At 40.6% G+C, this 14,676-nt stretch overlaps 1 protein-coding gene across 8 annotated transcripts in view; it reads right to left on the reverse strand.

Moving 5' to 3' along the window:
• Positions 1 to 14,676, reverse strand: part of MBNL2 (muscleblind-like splicing regulator 2) — a 72,684-nt gene that overhangs the window by 31,247 nt on the left and 26,761 nt on the right. For 6 of the 8 annotated variants that reach the window (XM_010021925.1, XM_010021923.1, XM_010021924.1 and 3 more), the window contains exons 2-3: positions 4,314 to 4,478; positions 1,086 to 1,286 (exon numbers count right to left, since the gene is read on the reverse strand). In XM_010021925.1, coding sequence (XP_010020227.1) covers positions 1,086 to 1,286; positions 4,314 to 4,478 — 366 coding nt within the window. The remainder of the gene's footprint in view (positions 1 to 1,085; positions 1,287 to 4,313; positions 4,479 to 14,676) is intronic. The other 2 variants (XM_010021927.1, XM_010021926.1) reach the window with 1 other exon arrangement.

A 14,676-nucleotide genomic window follows, 5' to 3' on the forward strand; every position in this document is an offset into this window, starting at 1 on the left:
GAGACTCCCATGCCCCCAGAAGACAGACCTGTTCCCATTCCCTGCTTAGGCCAAGTTTTTCCATGAATTCAGTTTAATAAAACCTTAATCTTCTTCTGGGAGCGAGAAACGCACCTATTTTACCCTGATGTGCTTGGCTCCTCAGGTAGCTCTGTGGTACCACAGCTAAATGAACTTGACATGCAACAGAAGCATTCCCAAATGCCTTTCCCTTTTCCTGCCTAGAAAAAACCTGGGAAAGATACTGAAGAAACTGCCCCCGCAAAACTAGCTGGGAATCACAAAATACTCAACCCAACCCCTTTCTAACTACACTTTATGGTCTTGAAGCTCCACTAGTAGGGAAGGAGTTCCCCATCTAAGATCCAGGGAAGACATGCATCAGATGCATTGTATTTTTTATGAAGTCTACAAGCAAAACAATGGAGAGCATCCTCAAAAATAATTTTCAAAACCAGGCAGATTGAACCCGCTGATTTTTGTAAGAAGGAACGTGCTCCAGACACTGCTGCTTAGGCTTCTGGAAAAGCACATTCATTTTTGTAACAGCTATTTGGCCTTCTCATGTACTTGGATCACAGATGCCACTGAGCCAAGCCGTGTGGAGATCCATCAACACCTGGGAGGCTATGCATGTAGCTGGCTTCAGCCTGCTGCAGGGTTGGCTGAAGGGCTATACCATTCCCCTAATATCGATCCACAATGCTATAAACTTCCCTTAATACCAATGCATAAAACCCAGGACAGAACTAGTACTGCAATAAAAATGTGCTTGTTAGATTTTTCATCAAGGCATACCTTTATGGGCATGTAGATTTGAGGTATCTTGGAGATGATAAACTTTATGAAAGATGAAAATTCATGTTGATGTCTATGCATTGAATCTGAGCAAATGCACTACCTTAAAAGTAACAGTGTTTAATTACCCCTGGCTGTAAGTGTAGAAATCTTTCCTGGTTACGAGGTCTTTATTTGTAGCAACTAAATTTAAGCAGCATTTCTAAAACAACAGAGTTTGTCCCTCCAGGATCTTTCACATAGCCTAACAGAGGATGTATTTCTAGTCACCACGGTATCTACAGTACCTCCAGTTTATCAGTCCTGAGAAGTTTCTGGGTAGCAGTTGAACCGGGGACTGAAACCGGTGGACTTCCAGGAACAATGACAGGCGGCGTGGGTAGGATCTCAGTCGGGACTAAGCCAACTCCTGGTGTAACTGGCGTTAGGTAAGGAGCAAAGCTAATAGCCGTGTTCGTTCCTATTGTGGGACCCACTGGAAATGTGGGCTGCAAAAGAAAAACACAGACCAAGATGAAGAGCTTACTAGTTGTCTTCTGCATGTTCTTTCTGGCACTGACTCATTTTCTTAATGAAAAGATTTCAAACAGCTGCCAAAACACACAGCATTCTCTCTTCTTTTAATTGTGTTACACATTCCAGCAGCATACGAAGAACCACTTTTGTAGCTCTGTTATTAGAAAAGAGGCTGCTGATGCAAAGGAAGTTGTACTTTCAACCTGAATCTCTGTGGAGGTCCAGCTTACCCTGCAGGTTTATTTACACATCTAAGAGTGGAAATAATATAGACTTTCTTGCTTTTTCTCAATACCTGTTTTTCTTGGGAAAACAGGCTATTTTTCAAAGTACTAGATTTCATAAGTGAAGTGTTATTAACTATATTGAAGACATATTTCTAATAAAAGTATATATAACAAGCTATTTGGCATGTAACTTCCATCTGTTTGCATGCTGTATTTTCCCACCTCCTGCAATTACATGTTACTTTGGCTCATGCATCGAAAAACCTCACCTTTGCAAATGTTTGTGTGCTCAGCTGTCACCAGTGGCAAGCAGAATAAATATTATAATCTCAGCTGGACACAATATTTAGAAAGGGATTATTCAGGCTTAGCTAGAGTCCATCTTACGAAAAAATTTGATTGGAAGGAATGATATGGGTCTATAAATCTGTTTCATGCCTTCCTACAGCGAGTCATTGAAGTCATGACCAGGAGAAAGAGCACTTGTGTGATGCTAAAATGCGGCCCTAACAAGGCAGAATGGTGGGTTTGTTACCACCAGCTCCATGGGGGGTGGAGGCAGAACAACACCATGGTCAGAGCATGGTCAGACCTGGAAAGTACTTCAGTTCTGCAAGAGCTGACGTTTACCCCAGAGAGCAAAGCTATAATTAGAAATGAGGAAAAACTATGAAGAAAAACAGGACACATCTCACATTAGCTTTGTCAGAAATTAAGTTCCCAAGTAAACTGGCAGCTAGAAATGAACCACACAACAGCAGAACACTACGGAAAGACTTAAAAACACTTAAAGGAGGAGGAGTGTCTTTCTCATCAAGGTGGCCTGTATGGGCTCTGTTGGTAAAAGGAAACCGGCCATGCACGGTAGATAGAAAATACCAGAGAAAGCATAGGAGTTAGAAGGTTTATTTCTGCTTTTATTTCATTTTTTTCCTTTGGAACCTATTACTAATTATAAATGAATATGAGTTAGTACCAAGAAGGTACTTTGAGCAGCAGATTAGCCAGAATACCCAACTGTATGGAAATGGCATCTACCTGCCCTGGAGAATTAAAAATTAATATTGCTCTGTTTTTATTAGAGATCAAAACTGCTTGATATCAAACAGCCCAGTTCATACATAAAGTATGAACTAACTTCTTTAGAGGGTAATAATGAGCATTTATATGAAACAACGGTTCAACTATGTTGAGGACAATATGTGTTATGTAAAATACAAATAACAGCTTTGTATCAGATAAAATTTTAAGAACAAAACACATGTCAAATGACTTCTGAGGAATTTTCTTTCACTTTTTATCCATTTGGTCAAGGCTGAGTCATCTTAATCTGGCAGTTTATGGGAGACAGAGAAATAAAACCCAGCACTTTTATCACAGCAGTCAGTACAAAAGGCATTACGTCAATGAAACTGTCAACTTCAAATGATGACATGAGTGACTAGAAAAAAGTATAATTCTGCCACTTCAATTTTTCTTATACTACAAAGAGGTGGAATCTATTACTTCATCAAAAATTTTTCTGGTGAAAACTCAAGCAGTAAACCCCCAGGAAATATCTAAATGCATTACGCTGGTATACCAAGGTACATTTTGATGCACATGTACCAGAAATTTAGGGACTCCTGACATCCAGTTTTGGTCATGCCTCCCAGCTTACAGCAGATGTTTCAAGTGTAAAAACACATTTGAAAGGGGCACCTAGGGTGGGCTTCCTGTCACCAATTATAGATGTCTTCCTCTGAGATGCTTACGTTTGGCTCATGTGACAGCCCATAGAAAGACAAAGGCACCTAAAAGCCCAACTAATGTAATCTGAATGCAGACGTCTGAAACAAGCCAAGCAAATAGTAATTAGATGAACCTATGTCTTTTGATAAAATGCAAATGGACCATGGAAGCCTTACATAGAAGTTGATGTCAAGACTCCAGATGCCTTGAGTTAGAGAAAGAAATCCCACTCTGGTGGGATGCCTTAGACTGGCCATTCAGATTGAGAAAACATCATTAGCAGCCATGTGTGAAAAGTCTAATTCAGATTATCTGACTAACCATGCTTTGGAAGTCTGGTACAGTGAGGAACTCAACTGCAAGGGCAGTCCACAGCAACTACCATCTTCATGTATACTCAAAGGTGCTGCTCACATATGCAAGACCAGTTTTATGTCACCTTCTGGATTTGAAGTGTCCCAGGCACCATACGGATTACCTTAAGATAAAATGCTGAGTTTGTAAAGTGCATGCACCAGCAATTCTCTGTCCTATTCTGGGACACTTCAGATTTCCAGAGAGCAAGAAAACGCCAGCCTGAATAATAACCTTTGTTCCTGGTACTGGGATTAAATACTCTTTAAAGCCATTCAAACCCATAGACTCCTACTCAAATAGCTTACTACCAAAGTATTATTATAATGCAAATTTTCACTTCCACAAGGATTATAGGTAAAAAACCTTGCAAATCTGGACTAAACCTGATATGAACTGAATGAAGGAAATAAAAATAAAAAAACCCAAAACACCAAAAACCAACAAAATCAAATAGGAAAAAATGCAAATTATTCTGGAATAAAAAAATACACCAAATCTACAGCAACACTTACTTACATTTTCAAATGCAAATATAAATGAACATATCCTAGCATCTCGGCAATTCTTTAAGTTAACAGATGGGGACTACTTTTATTGATACTAGTTTAGAGAACTTTTGCAGGTCAGTATAGTCTTGTACTTCAACTTTACTTACCATTAACACCATCAAAGAAATATACTTACCACTGGCTGTAGCGGTGTCCCTGGAAACATGAACTGCATTTGCTGGGCAAGCATTGCTGCTGCAGTTTTTTGTTGGATTAAGTTGTTCCTGCCATTGATTTCCAGTTGAGTTTTTAAATGTGTTGGCGGATGAAGGTACTTGCAGTTCTCCCTTGTACAACGACCCTGGAAAAAGAAGTCACACTAATCAGTCTGCTGCTTTTGATGACGGTTTAATGCCTTCAAGCAAAATATTACACCACAAACTAAGCAAGAACTAACGAAACACAGGATGTTCCCTGGGAACTGTGCAGCAGGCTGGGAGGAGCTGATGGCCTTGAGGTCTGCCTCAGCCCACTGCTTCTGACTGATCATTAAGGCTATTAGCCACACACACAAAAAAGAGAAAGACTTTGAAACAGCATTTTCATTGTTAAGTACAGATCACTGCCATATAGTTAATAGTATTTGGGCAGTCTGAGTATTACCCAGACTCCCCAGACTACACCTCATGGTATCTTGGCTAGAGTACCTGGTGCTACCATAACATAGATGTTTTTTATAAATGACACTACATTATGAATAACAAATTTATTTTTATTTTTAATATCACCGAATCATAGACTGGTTTGGCTTGGAAGGGTCCTTAAAGATCATCTAGTTCCAACCCCCTGCCATCAGTAGCGACACCTTCCACTAGACCAGGTTGCTCAAAGCCCTGCCCGATTTATTTGTGTGCAACATGTATTTATATAGCGTCCCTACAAAAACTCTGCAACTCGGCCCAAGCAATTTTTTTAAACTGAAAAAATTAGAACTCTTTTTTTTAGAGAACAGCATCTTTTAAGTACATTTTATTAAAAAATAATTCTGTGTTCATGGCAGGAGGCATCTAAAGTGGCTACTCTCTGCTTGTGTTCTCCCATCCGTTTACCCTTATTCCAATTCACTGCCTTCTGGCTTCCTGTTTTTATCATAACTGTTTCTAGCATAACTTTGAATTATTTCCATTCAAGTATAGAAGAACAGAAGCCAAGCTAGTACTTTTGCAGCCTAAATTTAGAAGCAGTGCATGGAGCTGAATCTCCTAAGCAAAAGGAGAGCTCCTGGATCAACCTGAAAGCAGGAATTTTTAGACTGTTAGGAGACAATAAGAGACAATTAAAGTATGGGTGGGCAGCCACCTCTGAGGAGGAAATGGACATGGAGCACACCTCTACAAGCACTGCATGCTGACCAAAACGTAGGTAAAGTAGCATAAGAAACACCAATACATTTTCCCCCAGAAAGGGAAATCGTAAGGTGCACCAGCAGGTTGTGCAGCTGCAAGGCAGGACCTCCTGAGATCAGAGGCTCCTTGATGACATGGCTCACAAACAGACATAAAATTTTAAGAGCTGTGACCAGAGGCCCTACAGCATTAGTCAAGCTGCATTTGACATACTCAACTTGTAGAAGGTAAGCTTCCAAATTGAGACATTTTTAAAATGTGCTTTTTAAGCTTTCCATTCACTGGTATAAGAGCTTTACAATCTGAGCCAAAGCAGGAATATCCTCCTATAGCCAAGAAAACATTAAGATCCCTATGCAATAACATCACAGTGTACACACATACAATGACTCTGTGTACACATTCACACACATACACACTGCTACAAAACCTTTAGTACACTTCAAATGTCCCAGAACAACAGTGTTCATGTTACACTTTTAGTCAGACATCAAATCACTGCCTCTAATCTGCTGTGAGGATGTATTAACTACCTATGCAAGAGTGAGTTAAACGTTCAGGAAGGTTCTCCTGCACTGGGGCCGACAGGAATGTGAACGGCTATTTCCACACTATTAAACTACTAAAGAGAACAGCCCTTTGTGAACTAAGCCTGGAGTATGCTAAATGGCAGAGGCCAGAAGAGTTCAAGAAAACTAAAAATTTAGCAAAAAACCCCCGTCTCATCTCTTCGGAGCAGTGCTTGGTGCTGTTTAAATCTGCTAGTATAGACGCAGCCATTCTCAGGACATCATGCCTTCCTTCTGATTTCCATTGTGCGAGTCACTAATGCTGTCTCATTCAATGAAGTACACAAACTGAATGTTACTTTGTCAGCTGGCATGAGCAGAACCAGAAATAGTCATGGTTTGATGGACACAGAAGATGGCTGGCTCTTCTATTTAGGGAGAACAAGGCCACCATCACCTTCATAATGTTAAATTGGAGCACATTCAGCACAAGTAATGAGCATATGCTTTTGTTTTGGCTGATGAGGCATACTGATTAAGACATTTTTAACCAAGATCTATTTAACCTTAGTCTATTTTGTATATGATTGATTCATACACCCAAGCTGAAAATTAAAACAGCAAAATAAAAAGAAACTACTCTACCTGGTGGAAGTATCAACCTATGGAAACAAAAGTGCTCCTCCAGTAAGGATTGAGAGCAGCTCTCAACCACAGTGGCGTTTGAAGTACCTTCAGACTGAAGAGTGCCTTCAGCCAGCCCTCCACACTGAAAGCACATGGCTAATACATATCATCACTTCAAGCTCTGCAGAGCAACCTACAGCGCACAAAAGACTGGTTATTTCAGAAAACTTTCCAAAATAATCCAACCATACAAAAATGTACTGTCCTCCCTGAACTTATTCATGTCTGCCTCCTTTACTAGTTTTTTGAGCTCCTGTTTAGCAGTGAACATACTATAAAAAGAGCTGTGTGGCCCTGTCACGCTACTATGGAAAGCGCTGTAAACAGATCAAGCCTTGTTGAAATTAAATGACCCAAAATAAACTGTGGTGGAATGAGCACTGAAAACAGTGAGCAGATTAATCCAGCCCTCGATACCAAAATTAAATAAATTCTGAGACCAGCTTTCACTTTTTGGACCTACAATGGTGGCGGGAAAATGCCTATAAGCACCTTTTCATTCCTTTTTTAATAAATGTTCCATGTCCCTGGGAACTCCTGGTGAGATTCATTTCAGAGAGGAACCGGTCTGATTCCCAACTAGTGATCATTGTAAGAACAAAACTTCAAACTCGTAGTGTCACCTCAGTCAAATAGGACCCTGGACTTTTTTGTTTATTAAAATGCCAAATACAAGGTCTAACTGAGACAACAGCACATATCACCCAAGCAGCAGAACAGGCACACGACACGCAGGGGTATTCAACATGCTGGTTGGGTAACCATCTACTAACAGCCCACTTCGGATTCTTGAAAAAACTACTGTATTAGCAGGGCACCTCATAACAAATTCAGAGACAAAATCAAGTGCTTTAACTTTAGGATGCATCAGTATCAAGCCTCTGAAGCGAGGCTTGTTTCTTCACAGCTCTTAAAACCCCAGCTGTTCAGGAGCTGCTCCACAGACATTCAGTCCCCCCGGCACACAGCGGCACTAACTCTGTCAGTGGGATGAGGCAGGCAGCATGGAAAATAATCACTTCATACAACTTTTAACCTGCTCCCACATGTGAGTCAGAGTCCTGAAACTGAGGGTGCAGACAGACTGGTTTGAAACTTGGTCCCTAGAAACTCCCGTCCCGTGAAGTGCAAGTTATCAACAAGCACATCATAAGCTGTTGTGTACTTCCCATGAGAGTTCTCCCCAAAAAAATCACTTTCAATGAGCTCTGTCCTTATCTGCAGTGGATAATAAAGACAAACAGACATCAGATTAAATTCCCAGAACTCTGTTACTCCCCTCTTCCTGCAAGGGGGGAGTACCTATCTCTGCAAGTACCTATCTCTGACCTTTCATTTCTCTGCTTTTGTCGTCTGCAGCTAGCCTAGTCTAATGCATAGGACCACATTTCAGGCGGGTAATGGAAGGTTTTAGCAGAGAAACTACTTATCTACTGCTAATTATCCAGACTGGGAACATGCTGTGTCTCGCATCAGGGGTGTGCCACAGGCTTCATTCCAGTAAAGAAGTGGGAGAGGGAAAATGTGTACAAAGGAGCTGGCAACTCAAGAGGACTCCAGTGCCCATCACCCAAGCACAGCAACAAGAGGCTCCACTTCTGCAGAAGGTCTTGGGAACTGCTGCCTGAATGGTTTAGTATCAAAACCACGTCTCTTAACAAGCCATGTCACACTACTGACTATTTTTTTTAAATAGGTAGATTTCCCTACTAAGAACAATAGGTAGTTTGCCTAAAATCAATGGCACAAGACAGCCCACAGATGGGAATATATTAAAAAAACCTAGGTACATACTAAGAATTATTATTTCAAAATAAGCAAAATGAGGCAAGTGCAGAAGTAACACCCCATAACTTTGCATATTAAAATATTAAGAGCCTATTTCTTGTCTACAAGTTGTACGGCCACATCTCTGCCTTTAACATTTTACAAACCCACATCTTTCTTCAGTATTTTCCTATTGCTCCAACAGTAACAACAACAATAATAATTCATCCAGGCCCAGGCTGGGAATTGCTTATGCATAATAATGAGTTAGCTTTCACTTAATAAAATCATTTTCCACAAAAAGAAGATGTTTGAATAATAATTAAAAATTAAAAGAAGGCAAAATAATGTTTCTTTTAAGATGAGAATCAACTAATGCATCCACAAACATTTCGCTCAGGTACTGAATTCTGCTTTTAAGATGGGGGTCCATACATATTAGAATCACAGAATTATAGAACCATTTAGGCTGGAAAAGACCTTTAAGACAATCAAGTCCAACCATTACCCTAGGACTGCCAAGTTCACTACTAAACCATGTCACTGAGGGCCTCACCTACATGGTTTCTGAACACTTCCAGGGACGGTGATTCCACCACTGCCCTGAGCAGCCTGTTCCAACGCCTGAGCACTCTCTCTGTGAAAAAATGTTTTCTAATATCCAATCTAAACCTCCCCTGGCGCAGCTTGAGGCCTTTTCCTCTTGTCCTGTGACTTTTCACTTGGGAGAAGAATCCTTCCATTTACTGTATTTTACCAAACCCCTTGCAGACCTGTCTACGCTACAGGGTTTAGTTTGTTGTTGCTTTCAACACATACAAAGCTAGAATCCCATGGGTTTATTACAGAGGAGAACACCAGACAGCAGGCCATGGGTATACCACACACCTCTCACAATGTCAAGTCTCAGCTTCCCCATCTACCTGTTTTTACAGAAGGTCACTAATTCACCAAGTCCCGGCTTTTCAAGCTATCCCGTTAAACGAGCACATCCCAAAAGTCGCACGTCAAGATAGAAAGGGACAGCTTAGGGAAGGAGTTTTCACAGTGCTGCTAAGCAGGAGAAAGGGGAAGGTCTCTTTCTTCAAACCCTATGAATGAGTTCTTAGCATGCTTATCATAAAAGTCCCACTATTAAATGTCGCAGCCCCAATCTATACAGTCAATCCCACAGTGCTGTAAAACGCTTTTCTGCAGCATAATGTGGTGGGGGTTGTTGTTGTTTTGGTTTGGTTTTTTTGTTTGTTTGTTTTGCAAAAGGAGAGGATAATTCAGGTTGGAAGAGACCTCAAGAGGTCGCCAGTCCAACCCGCTCAAGAGCAAGGTCAGCCCTGGGGTCAGACCAGGTTGCTCCAGCCAGGTCTTGGATACCTCCAGAGGCGGAGCCTGCACAGCCTCTGTGAGCAAGGTAATCTACTGCTTGGGTGTCCTCTCAATGAAGATGATTTTCCTTATATTCAGACTGAACCTGTCCAGTTTTGGCTTACATCAACTGCCTCACATCCTCCCACCATGCACTGCTGTGAGGAGCTGGGCTGCACCTTTGGACAACCTTCTTCTCCTTGAAAGCTGCTCTTACAGGAGATGCATCAGCATGCAACATTGTCACGTCTTCTGTTAGTCTGCCCGTCTGAGGTTTGTACCTTGAGGGATATTTAGGTTTTTTTAAACCATACCAGCTAAATTAAGACTCCCTCTATGCTTTACCTCGTCCCCTGGGAAGACAACAGCCATGGTTACCTGCTTTACCAGAGCAGCAGCGTTATCTGTGTTATCTATCATCAAACTGATAAACTTATTTATATTTTCCTTAAATAGTTGAAATGAGGAAAGTCCAGCTTGAAGCTAAGCACACCAATCCAAAGTTAATTGATGCAATTTATTGATATTACTAGTGGGAAATAACAGAGCCCCAGCTCACAGCATTGCCTAACATCTGACTCCCAGCTTCCTCCTGTACCCCACCTCCCTCCTTCCTTCTCCTCCAGAACACCCTCCCACCTTTACTAACTATAGACCAGGAAACAACTCACATGATACATGTAACTTGCTCAAGCCGTGCATGTCCTAAAGGGCCAGCCAAGATGTGCACGTGGCCAACAGAGCACACTCCAAGCGGCTCAGTGCACGTTCTAGCCTCTTCCTTAACTGGGCAGTAATTTGGATCGCTCTCTTCCACCTAGACTCTGATTTTTGCATAACAAGTAAGAACTTTGTGGTATGTCTTTGAGATGTCTGCTTCTAGCAACTTCGCTTGAAATGGGCCAGGGTGTTCAGAAGCTATTAGGGTGTGAGGATGATGCCAGCGAGAATATGGGTACTGCAATTATGCAAAACCTGTTTCCTTAAGAAGACAAGCTAAATCTAACAAATGCAGATGAAATCGTATGATCCCTCAGGATTAAATATGCTTCTTAGAAGGCATCTGAGCAACTGGTCCTACAAGGGCAAACAGATTTTCTGGTTTCCTGCTACAGACTCTGAGATCTGAACATCTGCAGGAGTTAGAAAAGGTACACCCCAAGCCCTGTATTTTTTTTAAAGAGTAGTAATCACCTGATGCCACAATCAAGCGATTCCCCTCTCCTATTGGGGGAAAAAAAAAAGAAAATGCAATTTTTGGTACCATGTAGCTTCAGCAAACTTGCACATGCTTGTAATATCAGATCACATTTTAGTAAACTAATGCACTTGCAACTGCATGCATGCTGGTTAGCTATACATCACTTGCTTGATATTATTAGGTACCTGGAGATATTACATACTGTTCAAACCTTGGCAGAGGAAGAGCTAGCACAGGCTACTGCCTGGAGCGGTGGCAGCACACAGCAAGAATAGCCACAGAGACAGCAGTGTCAGCAGCTGTGGAGGTACCTAAGCTGTAAATAATCCTCTGGAAGAGTTTCTGACAAGAGCAGAAACTGTTTCTTCTTCCTTAGGATTCCTCCTCAGTAAACCCTCAGCAAATCCTGGTTGGGAACGTGTGTGGCCTCACCCAATCAATTTAACAATTTCACCATTGCATAAAACAGGAGCTTCTAAATTCCAATAATCCCGGGCTCCCTGGGGCTAAAAATAGACCCAGTCAATAGGAGGGCAGGGTATTTCGAGGTACTTAAGCTTCAGCTCCTGTGCATAGGCAGCCATACTAGCTCTACCACCCCCAAACATCCAGATCACATGTTATTTTTCAAGTGCAGAAATAGCAAAAAGGAAAAAAAAAAACATAAAGAAAACACCAACTGTCTATTCATATGCAGAGAGGAATGGTTCCTCTTGTTCTACAGGGCTTGCATTTACGTATTTTCATATATATTTTGGTACATGAAAGCTCAATCACCAACAGCACTTTAAATGCAAGGAAAAACACTAGAATTCAGTTTGGACTGAGTTAAAAAGTATTTTCCATCTAGTATCACAATGCGGGAATTGAATTTTCCTATGCAGAAAGTAAAAAAACCAGATACCTCCATTAAAGTATTCCCTTTGCACTTGTTATGAGTATGTACCATCTCACACAATCTGTAGGACTACAAATGCCCGCAGTTAAGCATATGTGCAAGGACTTAAGGGATTTAGTTAAGCCTCAAGAATGACTAGTCATAGATTTTTAAAAATGTAACTTAGCATTTTATTTCTTCCTTAAGGTATACAAAAAAGCTTCAAATCTTTTTTGAATTTTGCATAATTTGACACCTAGAGTATGTTGAATTGCAAATATAAATGCTTATGAAAACATGAGTCCTTTAGCCTAAGCAGAACTATATCTAATTTATAGAAAAAAATGGACATCGGAATAAGATCCCTTATCTTGAAAATGAGACATACTTGAACGATTTGAGGAAAAGAAAAACAATTTCTTATATACCTTACCAGCACAAAGACCTAAATGAAAAAATGTATTTCAGAAAACACAAGCATCTCCTGTATTACATCTGAAATATTCCAGCTGTTGGGTCTATTTTCCTGGGGGGAAAAAACCCAAAACCAAACATCAAAAAACCACACAAAACTAACTTAAAAACTCAGCGGAGAAATTAATTCTGTATTTCTAAAGCCACCTTGCAAGTCCACCCACCGAAGTCAGTGAGTGTGCATACATATTTATACGCACCTACGCACTTCCGCTTCAAGAAAAAATAGAAAGCAAATTCACTTTCTTACTTTAAAGTAGAAAAGAAATAGAAGGCAAAAAATTCTCAGGTGACTTCAGCTCCATTCAGTTTCTAACAGCCTAAGAAAACCCATTAGGTGCTCTTCTAATGATTTCTATTATTTGTAAGAAACTAAAAGCTGGTAAAATAAAAATGATCATTTTATTCATAAAGTTGGAAAACAAGAACTGCCTGTAACCAATGTAAAAAATAGAAAAATCTTGAAGAAAAATGGAAGCCTTATAAAAAGATGGAGTGTCGAAATGATGTAAGAGTCTTAACACTAAAGACTTAATAGGAGATATTTATTTAAATGGAAAAAGACAAAATGTTCTACTGAAGAGCACATTTGCAATGCACAAAGAGCTCAGAGTGTCTCAAGATGCACTTTCAAACAAATGTTGAGAAGGATGGCTGTAGAGAATGGTTTAATAATTTGCCTTACAATATCAAGGGAAATGTACTCAATATTAGATTGCTCAGAAGAGAGAGAACTCAAGCAGGTATTACAGATGCCAAATAAAAAAGGACACTTATGAAACTGTAAGTCGTTTGACAAATATCCTTGAAATTACTCTAACAATTAAGACAACAAATATTCAGACAAAGAAACAACAGTTTAAACCAGCACCAATTTATTTCATTTTTGTGTTTACTGCCTTGAAAATAATTTGAGAATAATAGGAAAATAAAGATTATTTCTTCTCCAATTACATAGCTCTTTTTTCTTTTTCTATTTTTCCCATCACTGGCACTCAAAATCTAAACCAGTTATTTCTGTTTAGCTTCACGTTTGCCTACCAGCGTCGATCAGTACATCACAAGCAACTGTAGACAACCCTCAATATAAATCTTCACTCTAATGCACAGACGCAAGTTTCATGGAACAAGAGGCTGTGTAGGGGAAGACCTCTACAGAACAAACATGAAGAAAGCAGAGGGAAGTGTGACCTCACTTAGTTAAAATTCCTTGAATGTCTCATTTCTATTACATAGGTGGTGAGACTCTTCACAGGATGTCTTACGCAGGTTCTAACCAACGTACAGTTCCTCCCATGGAAGGTGTAGATGCAGCCATGCAACTCAAGACAGGCTGCAGCAGCAAGGCAGTGGTTTATGCCCTCCAACTCTGCCTGTTCAGAGCAGTCAACATATTTTCAGGTTCCTGCGTTATAGAAAAAATGTATAAAACCTTTATGGAGTCTCAATACAGCATTACATACAGCTAACCGGTGGCTCAGCAGCTTTAATGCACCCACTCATCACAAGGATAGAGTGGTTTTGTCAAAGTCAGAAGAGAGCTGTGTAAATTGCAGGTGGGACCACAGAGTAACTCAAGGTGACATGGATTTTCTGCTGGTAAACAACATACTCCACCATTAAGTTTAACTTGACTAAACTATAAAAGAAGGCAAGGGCTTGGAAAGCGGCAATTTTCTTCAACTTTTCTCAGTATCTGAAGAGCAGACAAAAACAGCCATTCCAGAAGTAATGCCAGTAAAGGAAGGTAAGTTGTTTGACTGCAGGTCACCTGGCAAGAGAAAAGGCAACAGCAGTGTAGCAGAACAGCAGAAAACCAAGCAAGAATACAGGCATGGCCTGGTGCCACTTCCTGACATACCTCCTTCTTCCCCTCCTTTACAATTCCCATAAAAGCTTCAAGCATTTGTATGCTGACTTTAATGCAAGCTTGCTCATACAAACTGGACTAAGATTAAACTCCCTTGGTTTGGAAACAACTCTTTGCAGTGAAAAGGTAGGCAAAGATAACTGCAGAACTGACAGTCAAGCCCTGAGACAACCTATCTCTCTCTCGGTGGCCTGCGAAGGAAAGCCATGATGTCTCAGCATATGGAGCATATCCCTCCAGCATCCATACCACTTGTTTTCCACTGTAACTGGGCATAAAAAGAAAAGAGTGAGAAGTGAGGACAGGTCTTCGCTGCTGGCATGCCCGTGAGGCCAAATGGTGAGCAGCCCAGTAAAGACGAGGCAATAGGCTGGTATGCTGACCATGGTTCTCTCAGCAACACAGC

Source organism: Nestor notabilis, unplaced genomic scaffold (genome assembly GCF_000696875.1).
Source record: "Nestor notabilis isolate BGI_N333 unplaced genomic scaffold, ASM69687v1 scaffold15899, whole genome shotgun sequence".
Classification (NCBI taxonomy): Eukaryota; Metazoa; Chordata; class Aves; order Psittaciformes; family Psittacidae; genus Nestor; species Nestor notabilis.